The sequence below is a fragment of the Eulemur rufifrons genome, chromosome 5 (assembly GCF_041146395.1).
Source record: "Eulemur rufifrons isolate Redbay chromosome 5, OSU_ERuf_1, whole genome shotgun sequence".
In the NCBI taxonomy this organism is placed as follows: domain Eukaryota; kingdom Metazoa; phylum Chordata; class Mammalia; order Primates; family Lemuridae; genus Eulemur; species Eulemur rufifrons.
In genome coordinates, this window is record NC_090987.1 from 53,273,976 (window position 1) to 53,298,234 (window position 24,259).

Here is a 24,259-nt window from a genome sequence, read left to right on the forward strand (position 1 = left end):
GCGCTTCTGAGTTTGTTTCTTATGGGTGGAAACAGGTTCTGTTTCCCCTTTGGATGCCCCACTGCTTGGCAGCATCTGGCCTGGAATAGGTGCTCAATGCATGAATGTGATTTATTGACTTGTCTAGCTTGAAATAACATTTCATCTTAATCTATATACACCCTTAATGGATTTGGTATTGGAAAAAACTCCTCACTTATGATACATTTCTTATCCATTATCCAGTAGGTATTTTATAGGTCAAGTGTTCCAGTGGTGGGGGAGGTTGTAACAACATAAGCTCCAAATTCTCTCCAATCAGCATTGTGGTCGGCCAAAAACAGTGTGTGTCAGTGTTTCTGTCCTGTTTTGCTGTGCAGAATTGTGTATTTAAAATTAAATCAGCTCTTGTTTTTGACATTTTTATTCACATACTATAAGATTCATCATTTTAAAGTGTACAATTCAGTGGTTTTTAACATATTCACAAAGTTGTGCACCCATCACCACCATCCCTAATTCCAGAACATTTTCATCTCTAAAAAGGTGGCCTATAACCATTGCAGTCACACCCCATTTCTCCCTAACTGTCCCCCCCCCCCCCCCCCCCCCGGCCCCAGGCAATACTCATCTACTGTCTGCATGGATTTGCCTGTTTTGGACATTCCATGTACAGTTGACCCTTGAACAACATCAGTGTGAAATCCACAGGTTCACTTGTACATGGATTTTTCTACTAAATATGTTGGAACATTTTTTGGAAATTTGCAGTAATTTGAAAAAAACTTGCAGATAAACCTCATAGCCTAGAACCATTGAAAAAATTAAGAAAAAGGTATGTCCTGAATGCATAAAATATATGTAGATGCAAGTCTATTTTATCATTTACTATCAAAATATACATAAATCTATTATAAAAAGTTAACATTTCTCAAAACTTATGCACAGACCATACATGGTGCCATTTGCAGTTGAGAGAAATGTAAATAAAGATGTAGCATGAAATCATAACTGCATAAATTAACTGCAGTTCATGTTGTACTACTGTAATAATTTTGTAGCCACCTCCTGTTTCTGTTGCAGTGGCCAGTATCCACTTAAAAGACTATGTTACCAAGTCATCTCTGAGTGAGCGTTTTGTCCCTCCTGTAAATTGCATATCACAGTAAAAAGGGATCTCTAGTGGCTCTTGTGTATCTTTCATTTCATTTATTGCAATAATATAGACCTTGAATTTCACCATGGGACCCATATGAAGTGCCACTAGTGATGCTGGAAGTGCTACCAAGAAGCAAAGAAAAGTTATGATATTATAAGAAATGTTGAATTGCTTGGTATGTATTGTAGCTTAAGGTCTGCAGCTGTGGGTGTCCAACATTTCAGACAGACAATTCGTCTTGTAAACAGACAACGTAAACTTACAGTATCTAAAATGCAGTACAGTACTATAAATGTATTGTCTTTTCCTTATGATTTTCTTAGCATTTTCTTTTCTCTAACTTTATTATAAGAATACAGCATAATGCAGTATATTATACAGTATATGAGAATGTAGTATATAACATATAAGATACGTGTCAGTTGATGGTTTCTGGTCAACAGTAAACTATTAGTAGTTAAATTTTGGGGGAATCAAAGGTTATACTAGGATTTTCAATTTTGTTCCTAACCCTCGAGTTGTTCTAGGGTCAACTGTAAGTGGAATTATATGTGGCCTTTCGTGTCTGGCTTCTTTCACTTAGCATAATGTTTTCAAGTTTCATCCACGCATCAGCTTTTTATTTCCTTTTATGAGTGAATAGTATTCCATTATATGGATACACCACATTTTATTTATCCATTCATCAGTAGTTGGTGGACATTTGGGTTCCCACTTTTTGGCTGTTGTGAATAGTGTTGCTGTGAACACTTGTGTACAAATTTTTGTGTGGCCAACATTTTCAGTTTTCACAGGTAGAAGTGGACTTGCTGGATCATATGGTACCTCTACATTTAACATTTTGAGAATCTGCTAAACTGCCTTCCAAAGTGGCTGCACCATTTTACATTCTTACCAGCAGTGTGCAAGGGCTCTAATTTCTCTGCATCCTCACCAACATTTGTCTGTCTTTTTGATTATAGCCACCCTGGTGGGTGTGAAGTAGTTTTGTTTGGTTTCATGATGTTTGATTTTTCTCTTCAGCCATAAAGGAGGCAAATGATGATGGATGCTAATACAGATTAACTTCACTTTAAACATTCCTATCTGTATTTAAACCTCCCCAACAATGGTGGTGAATTTTCACTTTGCAAAAGGATAGAATTATCTGAACTTTTTCACTGCCAGGTTGGGATATATCCCCTCATGTCCCTTGACATTGATTGCTTTTAATTATGCAGCTAAAAATTTAATAGGGAGCTTCTTTGGTTTATTTATATTATATTTCAGTTTACCTAGGGTATGTTTACAAACAATTCTTAAGCAATATATGTTATATAAAGCAGAGAATTTGTAATGGAAGTTGTAGAACCATGATTCTCACCAGGGTGACAGTATATCAAATATCTTTAGCACATATTGGTAGTACAAGGATTATGGGATGGGTGATGGTGGGCCATAATAACTTTCTTATCTTTTTTTTTTTTTTTTTTTTTTTTTTTTGAGACAGAGTCTTGCACCGTTGCCTGGGCTAGAGTGCCATGGAGGCATCATAGCTCACAGCAACCTGAGACTCCTGGGCTCAGGCGATCCTCCTGCCTCAGCCTCCTGAGTAGCTGGGACTACAGGCGCTCGCCACCACACCAACTAATTTTTTTTTTCTATTTTTAGTTTCCTGGCTAATTTTTTCTATTTCTAGTAGAGACAGGGTCTTGCTCTTGCTCAGGCTGGTCTCAAACTCCTGACCTCAAGCAATCCTCCTGCCTCAGCCTCCCAGAGTGCTAGGATTACAGGCATGAGCCACCGCGCCCAGCCAACTTTCTTATCATTGAACTAAGATAAAGTTAGTATTAAGTTTATAAGCAGCACAGATCTGTAATTTCAGGTAAATATCTTGTAGTATGATAGACTTTGCAGATGAGTCAGCATGAAGCAGCACATTTTCTGTGTCAGAGTTTGTCTTTTGAATGCTGCAAATTAAGTAAACATTGCCAAAGTGATTGTGTTGTTAGGTAATTATAATTGGGTTGCAATTTAAACTTATGTCTGATTTTGAAGTAATCTTGTCTTCTAGATCATAATGTGTGTCTCCTGGTTTTGTTGCTGGGATAGAGTGACGTAGTGCCAGATAACCCCAGCACGCAGTGAAAGGGAGTTGTTCTGTGCTACTTTATAACCACCTGCGGAAGGGAGAAACAGTTCATCCACTTTATGATTAGGAAATGAAACTTTTAAATTTTTTATTCTTGATGCAAACTTCATGCTTTTATTTTTATGTCATTTTACAGCTTTATCGATATGCAACAACTCAAGCAACAGCCAGGAGAAATTCTCTTTTGACAGATGTAATTGCTGCTTATCAGAGATTGTGTTCTCGACCTCCAAAAGGTAAGTCCTTAGGTGTGACTGCAGTTCCGCATTGTTGAGGAGACATGTCATCAGCAGGTGTTTATGCAGCAGGTGCATAGGTTTAGTTTCAAGTTGACCCTTAACTTCTGTCTCCTCCTTTAGCCTAGTCCCCTCCCTCCGATGTGTGATTACAGTGATGAAAATATGTCACCTTCAAATATAATACTTTTTTTGTATATTTTGTATATTTTTCCTTTTCTAATAGGATTTGAAAAATACTTTCCCAATGGAAAAAATGGAAAAAAAGCTAGTGATTCTAAAGAAGTTATGGGAGACAAAAAAGGTACTTTTAAAAAATATTATGTTTGAATTTATTGTTTTCCCCTAATATATAAAGGTGACAGTTTCCACTGAAGAGTTATTATAAGTCAGTTCTGAAACTGTAGGTTATAAGTTTGTAGTAAAATTCTCAAACCTTGTGTTTCATTTCTTCTTAATTTTCTGTTCATATTTTCTTGTCATTTTTCAAACTGGAGTGATTTAAGTTCCCCTTAGAGATAATTAACTGATCAAACTAAGCATATTTGGTAGATACCTGACACATAGTTTAGACCAGTGAGAAAAATCCTAAAAACCTAACACATGTAATTTATTTGACACATACTGTGGTTAGTGCAGTGTTTTTTAAATGGTTCCTCAGATCCTTCCTCATCTTAGGGATTCAGAGAAGGTTTCTTAGAGCTGGGCAGCTAGGGGGCTGTGTAGGCTCTGAGCCACCTGTCCCCCGTTTCACGAGGGCAGTAACATTTAGTGCATTGCCTGGCATGTGTTGGCATTTAACCAGCATCCTTTCTTTTTAGGGAAATGTAAGGAAAAATACAATTCAGCCCTTGTTTTTAAATGAACTTGTCGTATTAATAGTTGGAGAGACAGATATGTGCTCAGAGAATGCAAAGGAGTGAAAGCCAGGCCAGGGGCACGGGGGGAAGAAGCACTGGGGTGGGCTGGTTACGGCCCTGAGCTTCTGGATGGGGGCGTGGATGACATGGGCTGCCTCTGCAGAGTTTTCCCAGGGCATGCTAGGTAACCTTCAAATCTTGGTTTGGGGCGGATTAGTAATAATAGGTCCACTTTGTATCTTCTGTGTATGAGTTACTTTGTCCCTGAGTGGTTTGGGAAATCTCCAGACACCTCAGCAGTGCGCTTACGGTGTGTTTCCCTGGCCTGGGCCTCAGTCGGGGGGACACCGAGGCTTGTGCACACCTTGTCCGTCTCACACTTTCTGCTTCACTTGACAGTGGTGCAGAAGCTCCTCGTATGCAGCGCGGTGTGGTGAGCATGTCATGAAGCCACAGTGTCTTGTAGCCACAGGGGATGACCGGGTGTCTGTAGCCTCACGTCCTGCTATGAAAGAGAGGTCGCTTCCTAGTAGCTGAAGAAGTTGGAATGGTAGTTGTGGGACTTAGATAGAGAAGTGGCAAAAGAAAGGAAGATGGTCATGACTGCTCAGTTCGCTAGGGCTGCCGTTACAAAGTATCACAGGCTGAGTGGCTTAACCAGCGGAGATGTAACGTTTATGGTTCTGAAGGCTAGAGAGCCAAAATCAGGGGGACATCAGGTTGGTTCCTTCTGAGGGCCCGGAGGGAAGAATCCGTTCCAGGCCTGTAGATGGTTGTCTTCTCCCCACATCTCTTCATGTCATCTTCCGTCTGTACATGCCTGTGCCCAGATTTCCCGTTTTTATAAGGCACCAGTTATGCTGAATTAGGGCCTTCACCTTGACTTGATACCGCCACAAAGACCCTGTTTCCAAATAAGGTCACATCTTGAGGTACTGAGAGTTAGGACTTCAGCATTTGAATTTTGGGTGGACACAGTTCAGTCTGTAACAATGACTAATTTCAGATTCTTGCAAACTAGTTTTATGTGGGTGTTTTTTGTTTTTTTGTTTTTTTTTTTGCCATGATCAAAATTTTCACTTTTCCTACAGACGAAAGTTAACAATGTCTGCTTGTTGGGATTGGGGAAGGGAGCACTTACTTTTTAACTCTGAGTGGTGACTGAGGAGTTCACATCCCAACCTGCTCTATCTCTTATTTACTGTCCCCTAATACTGCAACAAATTATTTAAGCTACACTTTCTGCCTCTGTAAGATGGGTGTAATAGCAATGTACTTCTCGGGTAATCAGGCTGTGTTGTGCATATTTCATGAGATGATGCTGGTGGAGCACTTGCAAGCCTCCTCAGATATTAACACTTTGTATTAGTATTCTTTCTCCTAGTGTTTTATTTAGTAACTGGTCAGTTGCCATAATGTATTTTGCGATAAATCTTTTAGTAAACTGTATCAATGAAAACACTGCTGAGAGATATAAAACCCTGCAATGCTGTTGTGTATGCTCTTTGTTTATGGACAGAATCGAAACCAGCTGCTACCCCACGCTCTTCAGGAGGAGGAGGTAGTGGAAAACGAGGTGGCAAGAAAGACGATGCTCACTGGTGGTCCAGGTTCCAGAAGGTTTGATTCCACACAGTGTTAATTCAATGTTACGACGGTGGTCCTGGGAAGAGCTGGGAGGCGTTGGTAGTTTGGGAAGATACTACCAATTGTGAGATTTCATTCTTCACAGAAATGTCTCCCTTTCTGCTCAGGGTGACATTCCATGGGACGACAAGGATTTCAGGATGTACTTTCTCTGGACTGCTCTGTTTTGGGGAGGAATCATGTTTTACTTCCTGGTCAAGAGCTCTGGGAGAGAAATTACTTGGAAGGACTTTGTCAATAACTATCTTTCTAAAGGAGTAGTAAGTATTTTATGGGATTGGTGGCTATTGTAGTTCAAAAGGTTAGATTTGGTACATTAGACCAAAAAAGTGATAGCAAGTTAGCCTGACTTGTCCATTGTAGTTATTTTTTACATCAGATTTTTCTAATGCTGGAAAATACTGCAGCCAGTAAACCTATTTTGACCCAGTATCACCAAATCTACCCCCAAATCATTTTATTTTACTTTGTTCCAGACCTGGTTTTGTGATCCCAGCTTTTCTCAGCTCTTTTTATGTCTTTACTGCTTTTAATCTCCTGTGGGCTTGGCAGCTAATCAGAGCTGTGTAAAATAAGAGTGGCCGGGCTCTAGGGGAAGGGCTGGTAGGCGGTGGGGCTCTGAGGCCAGGCTGCATGCTGAGCAGCCTTTGTCCCTGCCTGCTGGGCCTTGGCCCCGGTAAGACCATATCTCAGCGGATTTCAGATGCTGATTGTGAGACACATGTTTTATATATTGCTAAGCAAAATGTAATAAGTTGCCAGTGAAACTATGACGTGTCATCAGTTGTAAAATGGATCCCAATTTCTGAAATGTTAAAATATGAAAAATGTGCATCTTAGAGTTGCTGAAATATAGTGATAGTGAGAGAACCAGGATTTAGGCCTGCTGTGTAACCTTGGGGAAATTCCTTAACCTCTCAATACTTGGCTTTTCATCAATGAAATAGATAAAGTAAAGATAAAATATTAATATTTACTGAGGTAGTATAAAGAATCTAGAGTATTTCTAAAGGTTGTACAGGAGGATCAGGATATAAGAAATGGTTGTTATCTACTCAGATGGCTAGCTAGCTGCTCTTGTGCTCAGAGCTGAAATTGACCTAAGTTAACCACAATTTACCATCCAAGCCTTCCCCTGGAGGTTGCAAGCCTTTAGTAGACTCCAGGGTTCCAAAATAGTGACGTCAGACAGATTGTGCCTGTACAGTGGTCGTGTAGAGGGGGAGACACATTCCTGGTGCTTCCTTACGCCACCATGTTCCTTGAATCCTCTTATCTACGCAGATTTTTTGAGACAAACATTTATCTCATGAAAGCGAGGCTAATGTATGAGTACTTCTCCAGTGTGGGAAGGAACGTGCTCGCTCAGAAGTAACTCTCGTCCATGTGGGTTGACTACAGCAGTCCTTCCAAGTGTGGGGACGGGTGCTTGAGGAGGGCTCTCCAGGCCTCCATCTCCTGAGCCACTGGCTCCCCAGCAGGTTTATGGGGGGGTAGAGCACTTCTAGTCTTTCTTCCCAGAGACTGCCTTTAAGAACAGTTACTCCCTTTCTTATAGCAAGTAAGAACACTTACTTTTAGTTTGTCATTCATACCTCCCAGAGTTGTGACAAAGCAGGTGGCAGGAAATGAGCATATCTCAAAAGATGCTTCTGAATCAGTTACAGTCCTTGGGATCAGGTGTTTAAGAGTGCTGTTAAGAATCTTATATAATTAGTTTAAAGAAAAAAACAAATGTGAACCACTCAGAGTGACAAAAGTCTTATGGTACCAAGTGTTGCTGAGGATAGAGAGCAACAGGAATGTTTTGCTGCTGAGAGCGTGACTTGGGCAGCCATTTTGGAGAGCGATTTGGCAGGGTCTAGTGCAGCTGGAGATGCGCGCGCCCTGCAGCCCAGCTCAGCGTGACTGTCCGTAGGTACGTGTCCTGGGGAAATTTATGAAGATGTGCCCAAGACATATATATAGGAATGTTCGTAATAGCATTTTTGTGACAGTGAAAAATTTGTAACAGCCTAACTATCAACAGGAGAATGGATAAATAACACGGGTGTGTTCATGAAATGGAACAGGCTGCAGCCCTGACGTGTCAGCTTGGGTAAACCCCACAAATGTAATGTTGGGAGGAAAAAGAAAGTTGTAGAAGAATATATACAAAACAAGACCATTTTTAAAGTCTGAAAACTGGCGAAGGTGAATGTATATATCCTGCAGGGTTACGTATGTGTGTAGTACAAGTATTAATATAAGAGTATGTTTTAGGCGGTTCAGCTCCTAAATGAGAGGGCATGCTTATGGGAACATGGGGTGTCCTTTGTCTGATTTTTTATTTTTTTCGTGTGTCTGAAATACATGGATTTTAAATGAGTTTAAAATAATATCTAAAGTAATTTCTGTAAATTTTTGTTTAAATGTTTAACTTTTTAAAATTCTAGGTAGACAGACTGGAAGTTGTCAACAAGCGTTTTGTTCGAGTGACTTTTACACCAGGAAAAACTCCTGTTGATGGGGTAAATAATTTTATTAATTGATGTAAATTGGTTGTAAATTGATTTTTCAGATTTAAAGCTGAAAAGAAAACAGCCCTCACGTTGCCGTAGATATATACACTGGATACGTCAGGTTTGGGCAGTACAGCAGGTGTAACATTCACTAATAGAGAGGAAGGTGTGAGTGTTGTGTATGTATTAGTGATGTGGGGATTGGGTCAGTGTTTTCTGTCTATACATTTAGGAGACAGCATGTGAAATCCTAGTTGTCAGTATTCCAGAATAGTCTATGATTTTTCAAGACTGAGAAATAGGAAAAAAATGTTAAAATCTGAATTGCTTGTTTTTTTCAAATCAGTTCAGGAAGCATCCTATCATTTCTCCCCCAACCCTTTGATAGGATATTATTTTAATTTCCATTTGTTTTCCTATTTTAAAAATAATTTGTATTTCCTGTCCAACCAATTTGTACTTCCAGGGCCCGCAGGCCCGGTCGACTGCATTGAGGACGTCATGGGGAGCGGGAGAAGTGGCGAGCTGAGGCCCCTGGCTAGTGCCCAGCTCTTCCCGTGGGACTGCCTCTGCCCTGTCCTCCCCGTCCCTCCCACCGCGTTGCTCACCGCCCCACCCCTCGGTGTTCCCCCTCCTGGGGTACAGACCTCTTTACAGGCTGCATCCCAGCTCCCTTCGGATAATTTCGTTTAACCATTTCCTAGCCATCTTGCCTGGATGGGGCAACATTTAGGAACAAACTAGAAGCGAAGGTGACCATTTGTCTCTGTTTAATAACATATCAGCAAGTATAAGAATATCTGTCGAGTCATGTGGCTCTGCTATTTCAGTCGCATTTAGGAAAGAATATTTTCTTGGTTTTCCCCCATTCTACTTTATGATGAAATATCCATTAATAACCATCCTTTTTTTCCCTCAGACTTTTAGTCCTGGGAATTAAGTTGGCACTCCCTCTCAAGAGGACAGTTTGGCAGTGTATATACCAGCAGTTTTGAAAGTACACACCACCCAGTAATTTTGCTTCTAGAAATATAGCCCAGGGAAATAATTAAGGATGATGTAAAGATGCCTGTCTGAGGATGTCCTCCAAAACATTGTTTATAAATAGCAAAAAATTTGAAATAAATCAGTGTCCCACGGTAGGCACCTGCTGAACCTGGGAGCTTCGTTCCTGAGTTGTCTGTGTCCAGGCTGAGCAGTGGTCCTGGAGGGGGCAGTGCTGTCCCTAGAGGGCAATGGTGACTTTGGAGGGGACCCTGTTTTCTAGTATTGGCATGCACAAGCATTTATGTATTGAAATTCATACCATTGTATATAAGTTATTTTCTTTTTATTTCTCCTTTACAGTTTATATTGATTTCTTTTTGAAATTATGCATGTATTTTAAGAGTATAAAGGGGATATTATAAAATCTTGAAGGCTAGGCACTAAAATGCTAATAGTGTTTATCTCTGGGTTATGGATGTTTTTTCTTATGTGGATGTTTCCTTAGTTTTCTACAGAGAACGCCTGTTACCTGATGGCTTTTTATTTTGGGCTTTCAGAAATGGAAGATTTTCAGTGTCCTGCTTACAGAGTGGCAATTTATTTATATATATGTATTTTTTTTTTTTTTTGTCACTAACACATCCCAAACGGCAATATTAATTGTTTTACTGTGCTATACAGGCGTTAGCTTCCAGTCAGTTCTACTCTTTCCTATGAATGGCTTAACTTCTCTAACCCTCAGTTTCTTCACGTTTAAAATGGGAATGATGGTAGTGTTTTTTTAGGGCTTAGTGCTTAAGTGAGATAGGGTGAGTCAGTGGTGGTTTTCAGACTTGAGTGTGCATAAAATTACCTGGAGAGCTGTTAAAACTTGAGTCCTGGGACACCCTCCTGCCCCCATAGACTGTGTCCTGAGAATCCACATTTCTGACACCTCCTGGGTGGTGCCTGTGCTGCTGGTCCTTGGTCCACACTGAACGTGCGTTGTGAGCCAGGCCTTCAGCGTGTTGCCCGGTTGATGGCTGTACTGAGTTAGGCAATGTTCAGTCACGTGTGGTTAATCTATCATTGGCTCATGCAACCACATGAATTTTGTATCTTTGTCATTGAACAACTTACCCAGAACTATTATATTGTTATATAATATAAAACTTATTCTTCATCTTTTATTTTTAGATATGTGGAGAGAAATAGCAGGGTGATGTTCCTCGCTCAGTAACACTGGCTGGTGGGAGGAATATGGGATGACATGTTGTTCTCTTATGAGTTTTATGTTGCAGACTTATTGTTTTGATAAAAAAATGAAACTTTCTAAAGATGATTGGAGGTTAAAGGAGAATTTTTGTGGTATAAAATGGGGCTCATACATGGTAAGTGCTTGGAACAGGGTCTTATAACTAGTAAAACTCCATAACTTTGAGCTGTTACTGTTGGTGTCTTCATGGTTGTGCAGAGAGAAGCGATGTGACACCGTGGTGAGCACGCTGGCTCTGGAGCCACACTGTGTGTGTTCACACCCCGGCCTCTTACTCTGTGTAACTGTGGGCAAGTGTTCTCACCTGTAAGATGGGGACAGTGAGAGTCGGGGCTTGCTAGTGCAATGTGCAGTCCTTCTCTACTGGTTGGTTGGTGAAATAGCCCCTCAGGTGTCCCTCCCTGCGGTCCTCAGGAACTGCCCGGCTCCAGTGAATGAAAAGGTAGTGCAGTTGTTCAGATTTGAACATTGTTCCTGGTGGTAGTACCTGCCATAGGATGGTGCTCAAGATCGAATGGGTTCATGTAGATACAGGGCTTGGGACATGCCTGGCACTTAGTAAATGCTCAGTAAACTTTAGCTATTGTTACTGTATCACATTAGTTTTTAGTTTGGGAATTGGCAGCTGAGAAATACCTGGGAAATGGAGAAGAGGAAAAAAATGCATATTTATTTATAAGAAGGATTATCTTTTCAAGTAGGTTTTTCATTCGTTCTTTGAGTTTATAATTTTTAGATCCACTGAGGAATATTGCTAAAGAAATGCTTATTTGCTGAGGATTGCCAAGTGTTTTCACTGAGTGAAATTTTATCACTGCATTATTAAAACCAGTCTTTTATTATTGTTTTTTGGATTTGTAAATTTTCAATATTTCTGAAGAATTCTTCAAAAGTCAAACCCTTTAGTAAATAAAACCTTTTATTTCCACTTCATTCTTAGGATATTTGTTTTTCTGTTTTTATAGCAATACGTCTGGTTTAATATTGGCAGCGTAGACACCTTTGAGCGGAATCTGGAAACTTTACAACAAGAATTGGGCATAGAAGGGGAAAACAGGGTGCCTGTTGTCTACATTGCTGAAAGTGATGGGTAAGAAGCAGTTTTTAAAACAATTATTTGAAGACTTTTCTGTGCTGTATGTGATTCATAATGGTTGACTGTTCTGTTACCAGGTGGCAGGGTTACATATTATATTTTCAAACAGGCCTTTTTCAATTTTGCCAGATTCTTAAAAACTATTAATAACTTCCTAGATTTTGCACATGACTGATTCATTTTCTGAATGTTTATATTTATCTTGATTAAGCAGTTTGGGGTATTAATGTCAAACATGTTGTCCTTTTGTAGGACTTTAGCATAAAGAACCTCTTTGTAATGGAGTTTCTTTCCACTTCGAACTGTCATTCATGTTTATGTTTCACAGAGTTTTTAAGTAATTCTTCCTCTCTCCTCAGAGCTGCTGCTTCTTATGGGTTGTCTTTAATAAGGTCACTTTAATAATGCCACTTAAAAGTCTGGGTGGATGCACCATTTATTATATTTCAGGAGTCGGTTGTCTTTGAGCTTATTTGGGAATTGTATTGCCTTTGAACGCTTGTCCATGAACTTCCAGTAGAACCCTTGCCAGTCACCCTCATTTGCAATAAATGCAGAAGGTATACCTTGCTATAGAGTTACTAACTCTATAGTTAGTAACTGGAGTGAACTATAGTTCTGGAGTGAAACTAGAAATAAATATTGGTTTTCTGTATATGTAAGGAGAGCAAAACAACTGTTAGCTAATGTGTTAATTGTACTGATGGTGTTACTCAGGTTTAGTGATTACTTGAGACAGCTAATGGTTACGTAAACCTATAATCTGTCTGGAGCGTGTTAGTCTACGTGGCCGTTGTAAGGTTTTCACCTGGGATATATCCCCTCCAGCCCCTGAAGCTGAAAGATAATTACTTAACTTGATAGGCTGGTACTGAAACATAAAAAGTTTTACTGTACCAATCTTAAAACATTTATAGTCAGTGCATGGTTTTTTTTTTTTTCCTCCAAAAATAAAAGGTGAATTTTATATGGTTCTCACTGCCTGTTGTAGCAGCATTAAAAAATTTGTAAAAGATGAAAAATTAGAAAGCAAATCCCCATCTTTTTTTTGGTTTTGATATAAACCATGTACAAAGTTTTTATCCAAATTTCTTAAGGTAAGTTAAACTAAATTGCATTATATTAACCAGTACAAGTATTTGTACGCATAGTTATGTTGAAATAAACTTTATTGAGACAAACAGACAAAAGGCCAGAGGCTTCTCCAGGCTTTAAATCACCGCTGAGCAGTTCTCTCCAAAGCAGGCACAATGTTGGAGGGCAAACCAGTCCCCTGGGCGGGTCTGTCGAAACCATACAGGTCGCACAGAGAGGCCTCTGCACCATCTGGCAGGAGTTTTAAACAGTGTATACATTACATTTGAAATTGACATGCTGTTACATTAGCAAAGATTTCATATTTGGAAGACATTTCTTCAAAATAGGTTGCATTTCAATAAGAGAACAGAAATTTCTACCTAGACTAACACTAGGATCATGTTAAAATTTTTAAGTGAGTAATTTGAAAGAAATTTTTTTGAAACTCAGATGATGATAGTAAATCACAGTTATTGAGATTGAAATGAAATATCAGTAGGCCACATACATGTTGAGAACAGGGTTTTCTTTGGTCTTTTGTGATTCTACTTCAGTGATATTAACACACTAAAATTGTCTTTATGCCTCAGATAAAAGAATATTCAGGTTTTTTAAAAATTGAAAATGTTTGCAATTATATCTGAAGTAGTTATCAAAAAATTTATCTTGCAACACATTAAAAAAGCCAAAGGTTAACAGTCTTAAATCCTTACTGTTGTGTGTCGCCCCTCCAGTTCATTTCTGCTGAGCATGTTGCCCACAGTGCTCATCATTGCCTTTCTACTGTACACCGTAAGGAGGGGGCCTGCTGGGATTGGTCGATCCGGCCGAGGGATGGGTGGACTCTTCAGTGTTGGAGAAACCACTGCCAAGGTCTTAAAGGATGAGATAGATGTGAAGTTCAAAGATGTGGCTGGCTGCGAGGAGGCCAAGCTGGAGATAATGGAATTTGTGAATTTCTTGAAAAACCCAAAGCAGTATCAAGACCTAGGAGCAAAAATCCCAAAGGTAAAATGAACTTTCAGAAGATTGACCCAATCAAAGTATTTATTGATCTCTGAAGTTATAATTTTATGAAGTTTGCTTACTTACTATAAGTAGCTGTTTTTTCCTCCCTCCTCCTTACCACTCTAGTCACCACCTAACTCAAGGGTCTAGTTTTGGGTCAGTTTTTCTATATGAATGTGTCTTCTTGAGTGTAGTATGTGTATTCCTGAAAATATTTGTGTTATGGCCTCTTGGAAGCCTTTGTTGATTCGCCTGCCTTCTCCCTCCAGTCTGCTTTCGTTGCTCCATGTCTCAGCAACTGTAGTCCCCTTAGCTCCCTGACATGTTGTGCTCTGTTGTCACCCACATTCCCTTGCTCCACAGATGTGTGTGGACCATCTCCTGTGCCTGGCACTGAGGTTCATGGCACAGGACACAGTGGAGGGGAGGGGACAGCACTCAGATCGCCTTCCCTCCTTTCAGCAAATACGCTCGCGCCTTACTGGGCTGGGGACCCCCAGGGCTGGACACAGAACAGTAAAAACACCTACGGTTTTTTCTTTTTAGTTAAAAAATGATGACATTGGTCATTAGATTTCTACTTCATGTGTGAAACTTTTAAGGAAAAAAATAAGCAAAATGAAAAAAATAAATTTAGGCTTTATTACGAAGTCTGGGAAAAATGCCTTTTAACCATACTGTTTACCTCCCACACATAGTATTTGGAAATATGGTTTAAGTAGTATGTCTACTTATAAAAAAGAGGACACCATTTGTAAGTAGTCAATGGAAAATAAACATAAACGTGAATTCCTAGAGTTAGGTTTTAAGTTGCATGTTCATCCATGCTAAAAATGTACTGACCTGTATAAGAAAATAGAAGTTGTTGGTTGGGTTTATTTGGGTTCAAAAATCAATTTTACTTGTAAAGAGTAAAAGAGTCATGTAAATAGGGAGTGTGGTATTTGTGTTTTTGTGAATTATTTAAGTAAACTACAGCGGTTTTGTTAGTATATTTCTAGCCTAAGTTACCTTTTATATACTATTATATTAAAGGTCTAAAAAACAATACTAAAATCTTTGGGTTTTATAGAGAGTTTAAAGAAAAAAAAAAGAAAAGAAAGAACTTCTAAAAATAAAAAAAAAAAAAGAAGAAGAAAAAAAAAACCAATGCTAAAATCTTATAAAATAAGGGAAGTATTTAAGATTTCACATTCTTACCAAATTTTTCGAAACAAGATTGTCCCTGATAATCCTTCTCTTCTTCTTACTAATATAAAAATGTTTTACATAGTTCAGATGTTTAAAAAATATTTAATGTATGTCAATAAGATTTAGAGACAGTGTTCTACCTTGGAATTATTTGTGGATACGCAATTTACCTTTCTGAAATTCTCATTAAATGTAATTTCTCTTTTTTGTATCTGAAGGGTGCCATTCTCACTGGTCCTCCAGGCACTGGGAAGACACTGCTAGCTAAGGCCACAGCTGGAGAAGCCAATGTTCCCTTCATTACTGTCAGTGGATCTGAGTTTTTGGAGATGTTTGTTGGTGTGGGTCCAGCTAGAGTAAGTCTTGTGATGTTCTGATGGTACAGATTTCCTGTCCCCTGGAGTGCGCTCTCACCAGCCACTGCCTTGAGCGCTCTGCCAGGGCTAAGCCTCTGGCAAGGCCTGTGACTTCCACCCTCTTCCCTGTCCCAACCAGGATTGTAGTCTGTTACCTAATGTGATTCTAACTTTTAATATATTTCAAAAAGTGGCTTTCATTTGCAGATTTTTTTTTGATAGCAGCTTTAATTGAGACATAATTCACATACCATACAATTCACCCCCTTAAAGTATACAGTTCATTAGCTTTTCATGTATTCACAGATTGGTGCAGCCCTCAGCACAATCAGTTTTACGACATTTCCATCCTGTCGAGAAGAAACTTCCTGCCCTTTAACTACCGCCGCCTATTGCTCTTACCTCACTCCCGGCCCTAAGCGAACACTAAGGCCCTAAGCGAACACTAATCTGCTTTCTGTCTGTAGATTTTCCTATTCCAGACATTTTATATAAATGAAATTATACTATGTGGTCTTTTATGCCCAGCTTCTTTCACTCAGTGTAATGTTTTCAAGTTAAATGGTAGCTCTGTGGTTAACTTTTTGAGGAACCATCAGACTGTTTTCCAAAGTAGCTGCACCATTTTACATTTCCACCAGCAGTGTGTGAGGGTTCTGCTTTTTCCGCATACTCACCAACTCTGTTATTGTCTGTCTGTTTGATTCTAGTCATCCTAGTGCATGTGAGGTGGTGTCTCATTGTGTTTGATTTGCATCTCCCTGATGGCTAGTGATGTTGAGCATCTTTTATGTGCTTGTTGACCATTTGTGTGTCTTCCTTGGGGAGATGTCTGTTCAGATCCTTTGTCCATTTTTAAATTGGGTTGTTTGTCCTTAACTCTTACAACTCAACATATTTATATATTCTGGATACTAACTCTTAATCAGAGATGATTTGCAAATATTTTCTCCCATTCTGTGGGTCGTCTTTTCATTTTCTTGACAGTGAAGCACAAGGTTTTAATTTTGATGGAGTCTGATTTATTTATATTTTCTTTTGGTGCTTGTGCTTTTGTTGTCATTTCTAATTCAAGGTTTGGCAATGGGTTCTTAGATAAATGTGTACTCCTGTGTTTTCTTCTAAGAGTTTTATAGTTTTAGCTCTTACGTTTAGGTCTATAATTCATTTTGAGTTCAATTTTTTTATATTGTATGAGATAACAGTCCATCCTCATTCTTGCATGTGAGTATTTAGTTTTCCCAGCACCGTTTGTTGAAAAGACTATTCTTTCCCCATTTAATGGTTTTGGGACTCTCGACATAGATCGATACATGGGATTATTTCTGGACTCTCAGTTCCGTCCTGTTGATCTGCATGTCTGTCCTTATGCCAGTACCACACTGTCTTGATTACTGTTGCTTTGTAGTAAATTTTGAAATCGGGATGTATGAGTGTGGTTTAAATTTTAAAGAGGGCCGGCTGCGGTGGCTTACGACTGTAATCCTAGCACCGTAGGAGGCCAAAGCAGGAGGATTGCTTGAGCTCAGGAGTTCGAAACCAGCCTGAGCAAGTGTGAGACCCTGTCTTTATCAAAAAGAAAAAAATCAGCCAGGCATTGTGGCTTGTGCCTGTTGTCCCAGCTACGTGTGAGGCAGGAGGATCACTTGAGCCCAGTAGTTGGAGGTTATAGTGAGCTATGATGACCCCACTGCACTCTACCCAGGGGGACGGAGTGAGATCCTGTCTCAACAACAACAAAATTTAAAGAAACAGTTTTTACTCTCATGTGTTTTACCAGTGTCTAAAATGTTTTTTAAAAATGCTGTAGAAATGCAAAGTTCTCTCACAGTTACTCTTGCAGACATCAGGATACAACTTAGAATCAAAAAGAAAGCACTGAGTCCTCAGCCGGTAGTGTTGCATTTCTTTCTTAGTGGCAAGTATAGTAACGCTGGATCTTACTGTTGATGGCATCTTAGGTAAGATGAACTGTAGTAGTTGGGGTATGTGGATTCCTCTGGGTTTTGGGAGGCTGCATCATAGGAAAATAAGGGAACGAGGGGGAGTTGAATGTTGATAATCGTGGACCACGGACTCAACATGGAAGAGTGGGAATTGAAAACGGGGTATGAGGTGCTTGAGTGTGTCTGAGGCTGGCCACACCATAGGAGGGGGTGGTCAGAAAGTGGATGACTTGAAGCTGGTTGTGTAGAGGGCACCTTGGCAGTGATGGCCTTGTCAGAGTGGAGCAAAAGGTGATTGAAGAGGTTGGCAGGGACCCGAGAGACCAAAAACTACATGGATGTGGAAACCCCTGAGAAAATCGTGCCTGGTGGGGCATCAGGCCTGAGGAGGACCACGGCAAGGTGGGGTAGAGGGCCTGCCACAGGGTGTGAGCCTCACCGAGCAGGGGTTTTTCCAGCAGAATTATTTTGGCAGCAGTAGTGGAATGTAAGGCGGAGCCCAGCGCCAGCTGGCCTGGAGGGGAAGACACAAACTCCTTCTACTTGAGGGCTTTGCAGGGACAGCCACACTCCAGCTCAGGCAGGGCAGGAAGGATGCACTCAGGGGCAAGCTGGAGGGGGTGGGGTCTGCTGATCACAGCTCTGGAGTTCGAATGGGAGGCTGCAGAGGGACATGAGTTATTTTAGGGGACGTGTTCAGAGCAGTGTAGGAATGGAAATCCAGAAATCCAGGTGGGAAAGGATGGCGGGGAGACTTGGACTCCTGGCGAGTGAAGTAAGGAGGCACGTCACCCGCTCTGGCAGTGAGTGGGGTGGGCTTGGGTTTTCCTTGCCTTCACAGTGGGTGTAGGTGTTGCTTCTACTCGTTAATTGTCTGAGGCATGAAATGCGAACCCTGAGACGTCTGAATTTCTCAGCTGAACACAGAGTTTACAGCTCTACTGTGTTGTCTTTTTATAGGACAAATGTGTAATGTTAGTTTGTCAATGTTACACAAATAGCAGATACCATCAGTGTTTATTATGTATACATTAGTCTATGAGATTTTAGAACATGTGCTTACCTTACATCAGTTACCCACTGCGCTACGTGTCATTTGCCACTGCTTTGCCACGCATTGCTCTTTTTAAATATGTACTGTGCAGTGTGCTGCACAAAAGGGTGGTCCTCCTATGGGACGGGAAACTTGGGGTTTATTTTTCATTCGGAGGATAAATAATACTCGTCAGGTGACTCTGTGTTTCTGTTTTCATCAAGGTCCGAGACTTATTTGCCCTCGCTCGGAAGAATGCCCCTTGCATCCTCTTCATCGATGAGATAGACGCTGTGGGGAGGAAGAGGGGAAGAGGCAACTTCGGAGGGCAGAGCGAGCAGGAGAACACCCTTAACCAGCTGCTTGTGGAGATGGATGGTGAATAGTCAAGTCTTTTGGATTTGAACTACACTTCCCGATTGTCCTTCCTATCTCCAGAACGAGAATCCTTATTCTGATATTTAGTACCCCCCCAAAAAAGAATTTTTCTAAAAGAAACAGCCCTTTTTAAAGGCTGTTTTATACCAATACAAATAATAGCAAAATAGTCTTGCCTGATAGCCTGCCATAACTTAATATTGGTGTTGAGGTGGTGTTTGTACCTGATACTGAATAAGGGAAAATTTGGATTCACAAAAGAATTGTAGTCTCAGTGTCTAAGTCATCAGTCTCTACGAAGCATAAGGAAGACCTAAGCCTAACCAAGTGTGAATTTAGTAAATTTCAAATACTTTTTTGCTAAGAGAATAGCAGTCTTCTGGTGTTCGTCAGCTTTCTTTTCATTTAGCAAAGCCAGTTCTCAGGATGTGGCGTGTCGTTCCTGCTGGAGGAGGGACGGTTGTATGTGCACAAAGGCGCAATACGGCGCTGAGTGTTGGACTGGCTCAGACGATGCAGCTAAGTGTGAAACGAGCAGGGAGAGCTCCTCCCCATTCTGCGATGGTAGCCCACACTCAGTGCTGCGTCCACATTGGAGTGCCACGTTTGGGGGAAATCAGCCCCTGAGCCCTTTCCGTGCCAGGGTCTGAGGGCAAAGGGTCTGGGGCCACGGCATTGACATTGAGAAATGGCTGTTGAAACTGAGCAGTCTTGAGTCTGGGGAAGAGGTGGGGCTGGAGGTCAATACCTGCTTTCAGATAGGCCGTTCGTTTCCTGCGCCCAGGGAGGCGGACACGTCATTTGCCATCAATCTGATTTTAAACATTTTTAAAATTGACAACGTCTTCTAAATTTCTACTTAACTAAGTTAAAATCTTTGGTTATTTGTCTTTAGGAAATTGATTCTTAGAAGTTTAATGTATGATTGTTGAGGACAAGATGAATAGTAAGAAAAATAGTTCAAGTGTGTGCCTTCCAAACCACTGGATAGTGAATAGAAAAACATGTTCAGTGTAGAAGTATATTTCTAGTGCTCAGGTGCACTGCTGCCTTCTGCCTCATGTCGTTTAATAATGGCCGTATTTCTGTTACTGTCTTTTCAGGTTTTAACACCACGACGAACGTCGTCATTTTGGCGGGCACCAACAGACCGGATATCCTGGACCCCGCGCTGCTGAGGCCGGGGCGCTTTGACAGGCAGATCTTTATCGGTGAGGTGATGTTCACTGGGTTCAGCCCAGTTCCCATGGCTGTGGGTGCGACTGTTTCACTATGATTTTTTTCCCCTAAAAATAATTTCTAAAGGACCACCAGACATAAAAGGAAGAGCCTCTATTTTCAAAGTTCACCTCCGACCACTAAAACTGGACAGTAGCCTGGAGAAGGAGAAACTGGCAAGAAAACTGGCATCTTTAACTCCAGGGTTTTCAGGTGAGTGGAAAATACCGCCGTGCTGTTTATAAGTACTGTTAAATCACTGGCAGTTACCAGGTACCAGTTCACTTTGTTACTCTCTCTCGAGGGCTTCCTAAGTGTGTATTTTGTACTTTTTTATCGTGGGAAATTTCAGACATACACAGAATTTGAGGAAATAGTGTGGTGAACCCCTCTGCACCCCTCACCTAGTTTCAGGAACAACTACTAATTCATAGCTGACCTTACTTACACCCCACCCGCTTCCCTCTGCCTCTGGAGTGTTTTGTGACAGGTTCCTGACAGCATATTATTTTATCTATAAATATTGTAGGGCTATTCCCAAGTGTTTTTTTTTAAAAGTTCTATTGCGATAAAATCAAGATACCTTAAAAATCACCTGTATAGGCCGGGCGCGGTGGCTCACGCCTGTAATCCTGGCACTCTGGGAGGCCGAGGCGGGTGGATCGCTCGAGGTCAGGAGTTCGAGACCAGCCTGAGCAAGAGTGAGACCCCGTCTCTACTAAAAATAGAAAGAAATTATATGGACAACTAAAATATATATATATATACAAAAAAATTAGCCGGGCATGGTGGTGCATGCCTGTAGTCCCAGCTACTCGGGAGGCTGAGGCAGTAGGATCGCTTAAGCCCAGGAGTCTGAGGTTGCTGTGAGCTAGACTGACGCCACGGCACTCACTCTAGCCCGGGCAACAGAGTGAGACTCTGTCTCAAAAAAAAAAAAAAAATCACCTGTATACAGCTCAGTGACTTTTAGTATATTACAGAGTTGTACACCATCCACTGTGATCTAATTTTAAAATGTCACCCCAAAGAATCCATTAGCAGCCACTCCCTCTATTTCCAGCCCAAGTCAACCCCTAATCTACTTTCTATCTCTATAGGTTTCCTAATCTGGACGTTTTATATCAATGGAATTGCATAACATGTGGTCTTTTGTGCCTGTTCACTTAGCAGAATGTTTTCAGGGTTGATGCATATCGTAGCAGACATCAGAACTTCATTCCTTTTTATGGCCAGGTCATATTCTGTTTTTTGGATATTCTGCATCTTATTTATCCATTCATCAGTTGATGGATATTTGGGTTATTTCCATCTTTTGGCTATTACGAATAATGCCATGAACATTGGTGTGCAGATTTGTGTGTGGACATATGTTTTTATTTCTCTTGGTTATATACCTAGGAGTGGCATTGCTGGGTCATATGGTCACTCTGTGTGTAACTTTTGAGGAAATGCCAGACTGTTTTCCAAAGTACCTGCACCATTTTACATTCCCACCAGCAGTGTTGTGTTTCTCCATATCCTCACCAACACAGTTATTGTCTATTTTCTTTTTCTTTTTTTTTTTTTTTAAGAGACGGAGTTTCCCTCTGTTGCCTAGGCTGGAGTGCGATCATAGCTCACTGCAGCCTTGAACTCCTGGGCTCAAGTGATCCTCCCACCTCAGCCTCCTGAGCAGGCGGGACTATAGATGTGTGCCACCATGCCCAGCTAATTAAAAAATATATATATTTTTTTATTTTTTAGAGATGGGGTCTCCCGAAGTACTGGAATTACTGGCATGAGCCACCATGCCCAGTCACGAGTATTTTTAATGTAAAATATGATCCTCTGTTTCTCAGTCCCTATCTCCCTCCTTATAAACTCAAAATGAAATAAAAAGGAGCAGTTGAGAAGTATGAGAAGGTTATACAATGGTATGGTCAGTATGGTCAGAAGATGGTCATCTTAAATATCCCAGGAGTCCGATCTTTTTACTTGTTTCTTTGGACTTTGAAATTTATAATGTTTTAATATTTGTTTATTGAGTGCATATAGTGTGCTTGTGCTATAGCTTATTTGCGTTCCATATACTTAATCTGAAAAGTTAAAGAGTCTTATGGATCTAAAAAGCATTTGGCAAGCTTTTAAACTATATTAAAAATTAGTTGTTTTATTGCATGTGCTAAGTTGCTAAGTGATTTTTTTTTTTTTTAAGAGTACTTCTCAGCAGAACATGTGCTAGGTGGTTTTAATGCTTAGGTTTAACATTATGTGTCAGCATATCTCCTAGTAGCCACAGAAGCCATTTTCACTACAGAGATGATGGAGCTAGGCTAGTTAATGGGCATTTTTAAATGCTGTCTTAGTTTGCTATTATATGAGCCATATTGTCCATTAAGGTAAATAGTTGTCTGTAATTATCCATTTACTACCAATACTTTCATCTCGGTTTAGAGGGTCAGAATTGTACCAGGCTAGTACCAAGTGTGACAGTGGTTTAGGGTTATCATGAATCAAACTGAGTTACATTTACATAAACCCCTGATCCAGTTACTGCTGATTGAAAAATTGACTATGGATTTGGTCTTTTATAACGTGTGACTAATCAGTTTGAGCATATTTTGATGGGTAAGCTGTTCTGCATGTTCATTTTGCAGGAGCTGATGTTGCTAATGTCTGTAATGAAGCTGCTTTGATTGCTGCGAGACACCTGTCAGATTCCATAAATCAGAAACACTTTGAACAAGCAATTGAGCGAGTGATTGGTGGTAAGGCAACTGAATGTAACTCAAGTCAAAAGGCTGATAAAATGAATTTGAGGCCAGGGATTTTTCTGTTTTGGCAAAATCTAGAAGCAAAGAAAGCGTATCTGCCCACCATGCCCGTTTGGGTCGTGCCCTGTGCTCTCTTGGTGTCACGGGCCCCTTCCCCTGCTGTCTGCCTGGAGGTTGGAGGCATTCGTGAGTCTGAGATGGCTGCTGACCATGGTTCACTTGCATAGGCAGCAGGCAGTGACCTCACCCCTGAATCATACCAGTCAAGATTTTATAAAAGTTCACAACCTTCCTGTTTCCAAAAATCTCATCACATGAATTAAATGTGCTCTCTGCTAGATACAGGTAATGGGTATAAAACAACTATAACAGCCGTTCAGCCAGGAAGTGCTTATTCTGGGCAGTGCAGTGGGGATGCACACAGCACGTTTTCCTTGCATCCTGTAGAGCTTATGATCTAATCCCTCTGAAACCAACTAGCAATTCAAGTACTTGGGCATTCAAGGGAGGGAAAAAGCACTGGCAGGCAGAGCTCCACGGAAGAGGAGGGACATACACTAGCTCAGCAGAAAAGCGAGTATGCTGTGAGCATGGCCTGAACCGGAAGAGAGTTTGACGGTGATGGTGTTACACCCTGAGTTTAGGGAGGGAAAGTAAACTGGTCAGATGCACGTTTCTAGGGGAAGTAAGGTAAAGTTCAAAAAAGTTAAATCTAGATTTGGGAAAACCTTGAATGTTAAGCTCAAGGGCTTCTTAAATTTTGTCCTGTGACTGTTACTGAACTAAGGTGGGTTTTTCCTGAGCCACTGAGTGACAATGATCGGTGGTATTTTAGGAAAGTGTATCTGGCTTTGAAGAGGAGGGACGCATCTGGAGGCAGGGAACCCGTGGTCATCAGCGTAAGCTAGCGGGCATAGCATGGGGAGTCCCAGTGGGCAAAGTGAGCACAGACTCAAAGGCCATGGGGAGAATGGGGCGCGCCTAGGGCCAGCTGGTTGGGCAGAGAATGAGATGGGCTGAATTTGAGCCTGGGCAGATGTCCACGTGGAACTCTGGTACAGGGCTGGTCCCAGGGTGTGCTGGGTGCAGTGGTACAGGTGGGTGAGGATGCTCAGGGAGCAGGTTCCCCCTGGGGAGGAAGGGGGGAGATCCGCATAGGAAACATTGCCCGGTACCCACATTTTATAGCAGAGAGGGGAAAAATCAGTCAGCAAAGCCACCAAAGCTCAACGCCGCGGGCACTGAAGGTGTGTCAGCCAATAAGGCAAGGAAGGGGTACCAATAAAGGGGACCAAGCAGGTTGGAGGAGCCAGGAGGCGATGAGGGGCCGTCCGCAGGGCAAGTGAGGAGGGCTTCAAAGGAAGAGGACCACTGGGTTTGCTCGTGAGGCTGTTGGGAGTGACTTTTGACACGACAGTTTGAGCTGAGTGGAGAGCACAAAGCCA

The 24,259-nt window shown here is 41.1% G+C and overlaps 1 protein-coding gene across 1 annotated transcript in view; it reads left to right on the forward strand.

The window, feature by feature from the left end:
- AFG3L2 (AFG3 like matrix AAA peptidase subunit 2) overlaps positions 1–24,259 on the forward strand; it is a 40,014-nt gene that overhangs the window by 3,215 nt on the left and 12,540 nt on the right. Inside the window, exons 2-13 of the mRNA XM_069468564.1 lie at positions 3,406–3,505; positions 3,732–3,809; positions 5,885–5,985; positions 6,120–6,272; positions 8,448–8,522; positions 11,721–11,845; positions 13,663–13,936; positions 15,346–15,483; positions 18,687–18,840; positions 19,944–20,051; positions 20,146–20,271; positions 22,698–22,808. Of these exons, the coding sequence (XP_069324665.1) occupies positions 3,406–3,505; positions 3,732–3,809; positions 5,885–5,985; positions 6,120–6,272; positions 8,448–8,522; positions 11,721–11,845; positions 13,663–13,936; positions 15,346–15,483; positions 18,687–18,840; positions 19,944–20,051; positions 20,146–20,271; positions 22,698–22,808 (1,543 nt within the window). The remainder of the gene's footprint in view (positions 1–3,405; positions 3,506–3,731; positions 3,810–5,884; positions 5,986–6,119; positions 6,273–8,447; positions 8,523–11,720; positions 11,846–13,662; positions 13,937–15,345; positions 15,484–18,686; positions 18,841–19,943; positions 20,052–20,145; positions 20,272–22,697; positions 22,809–24,259) is intronic.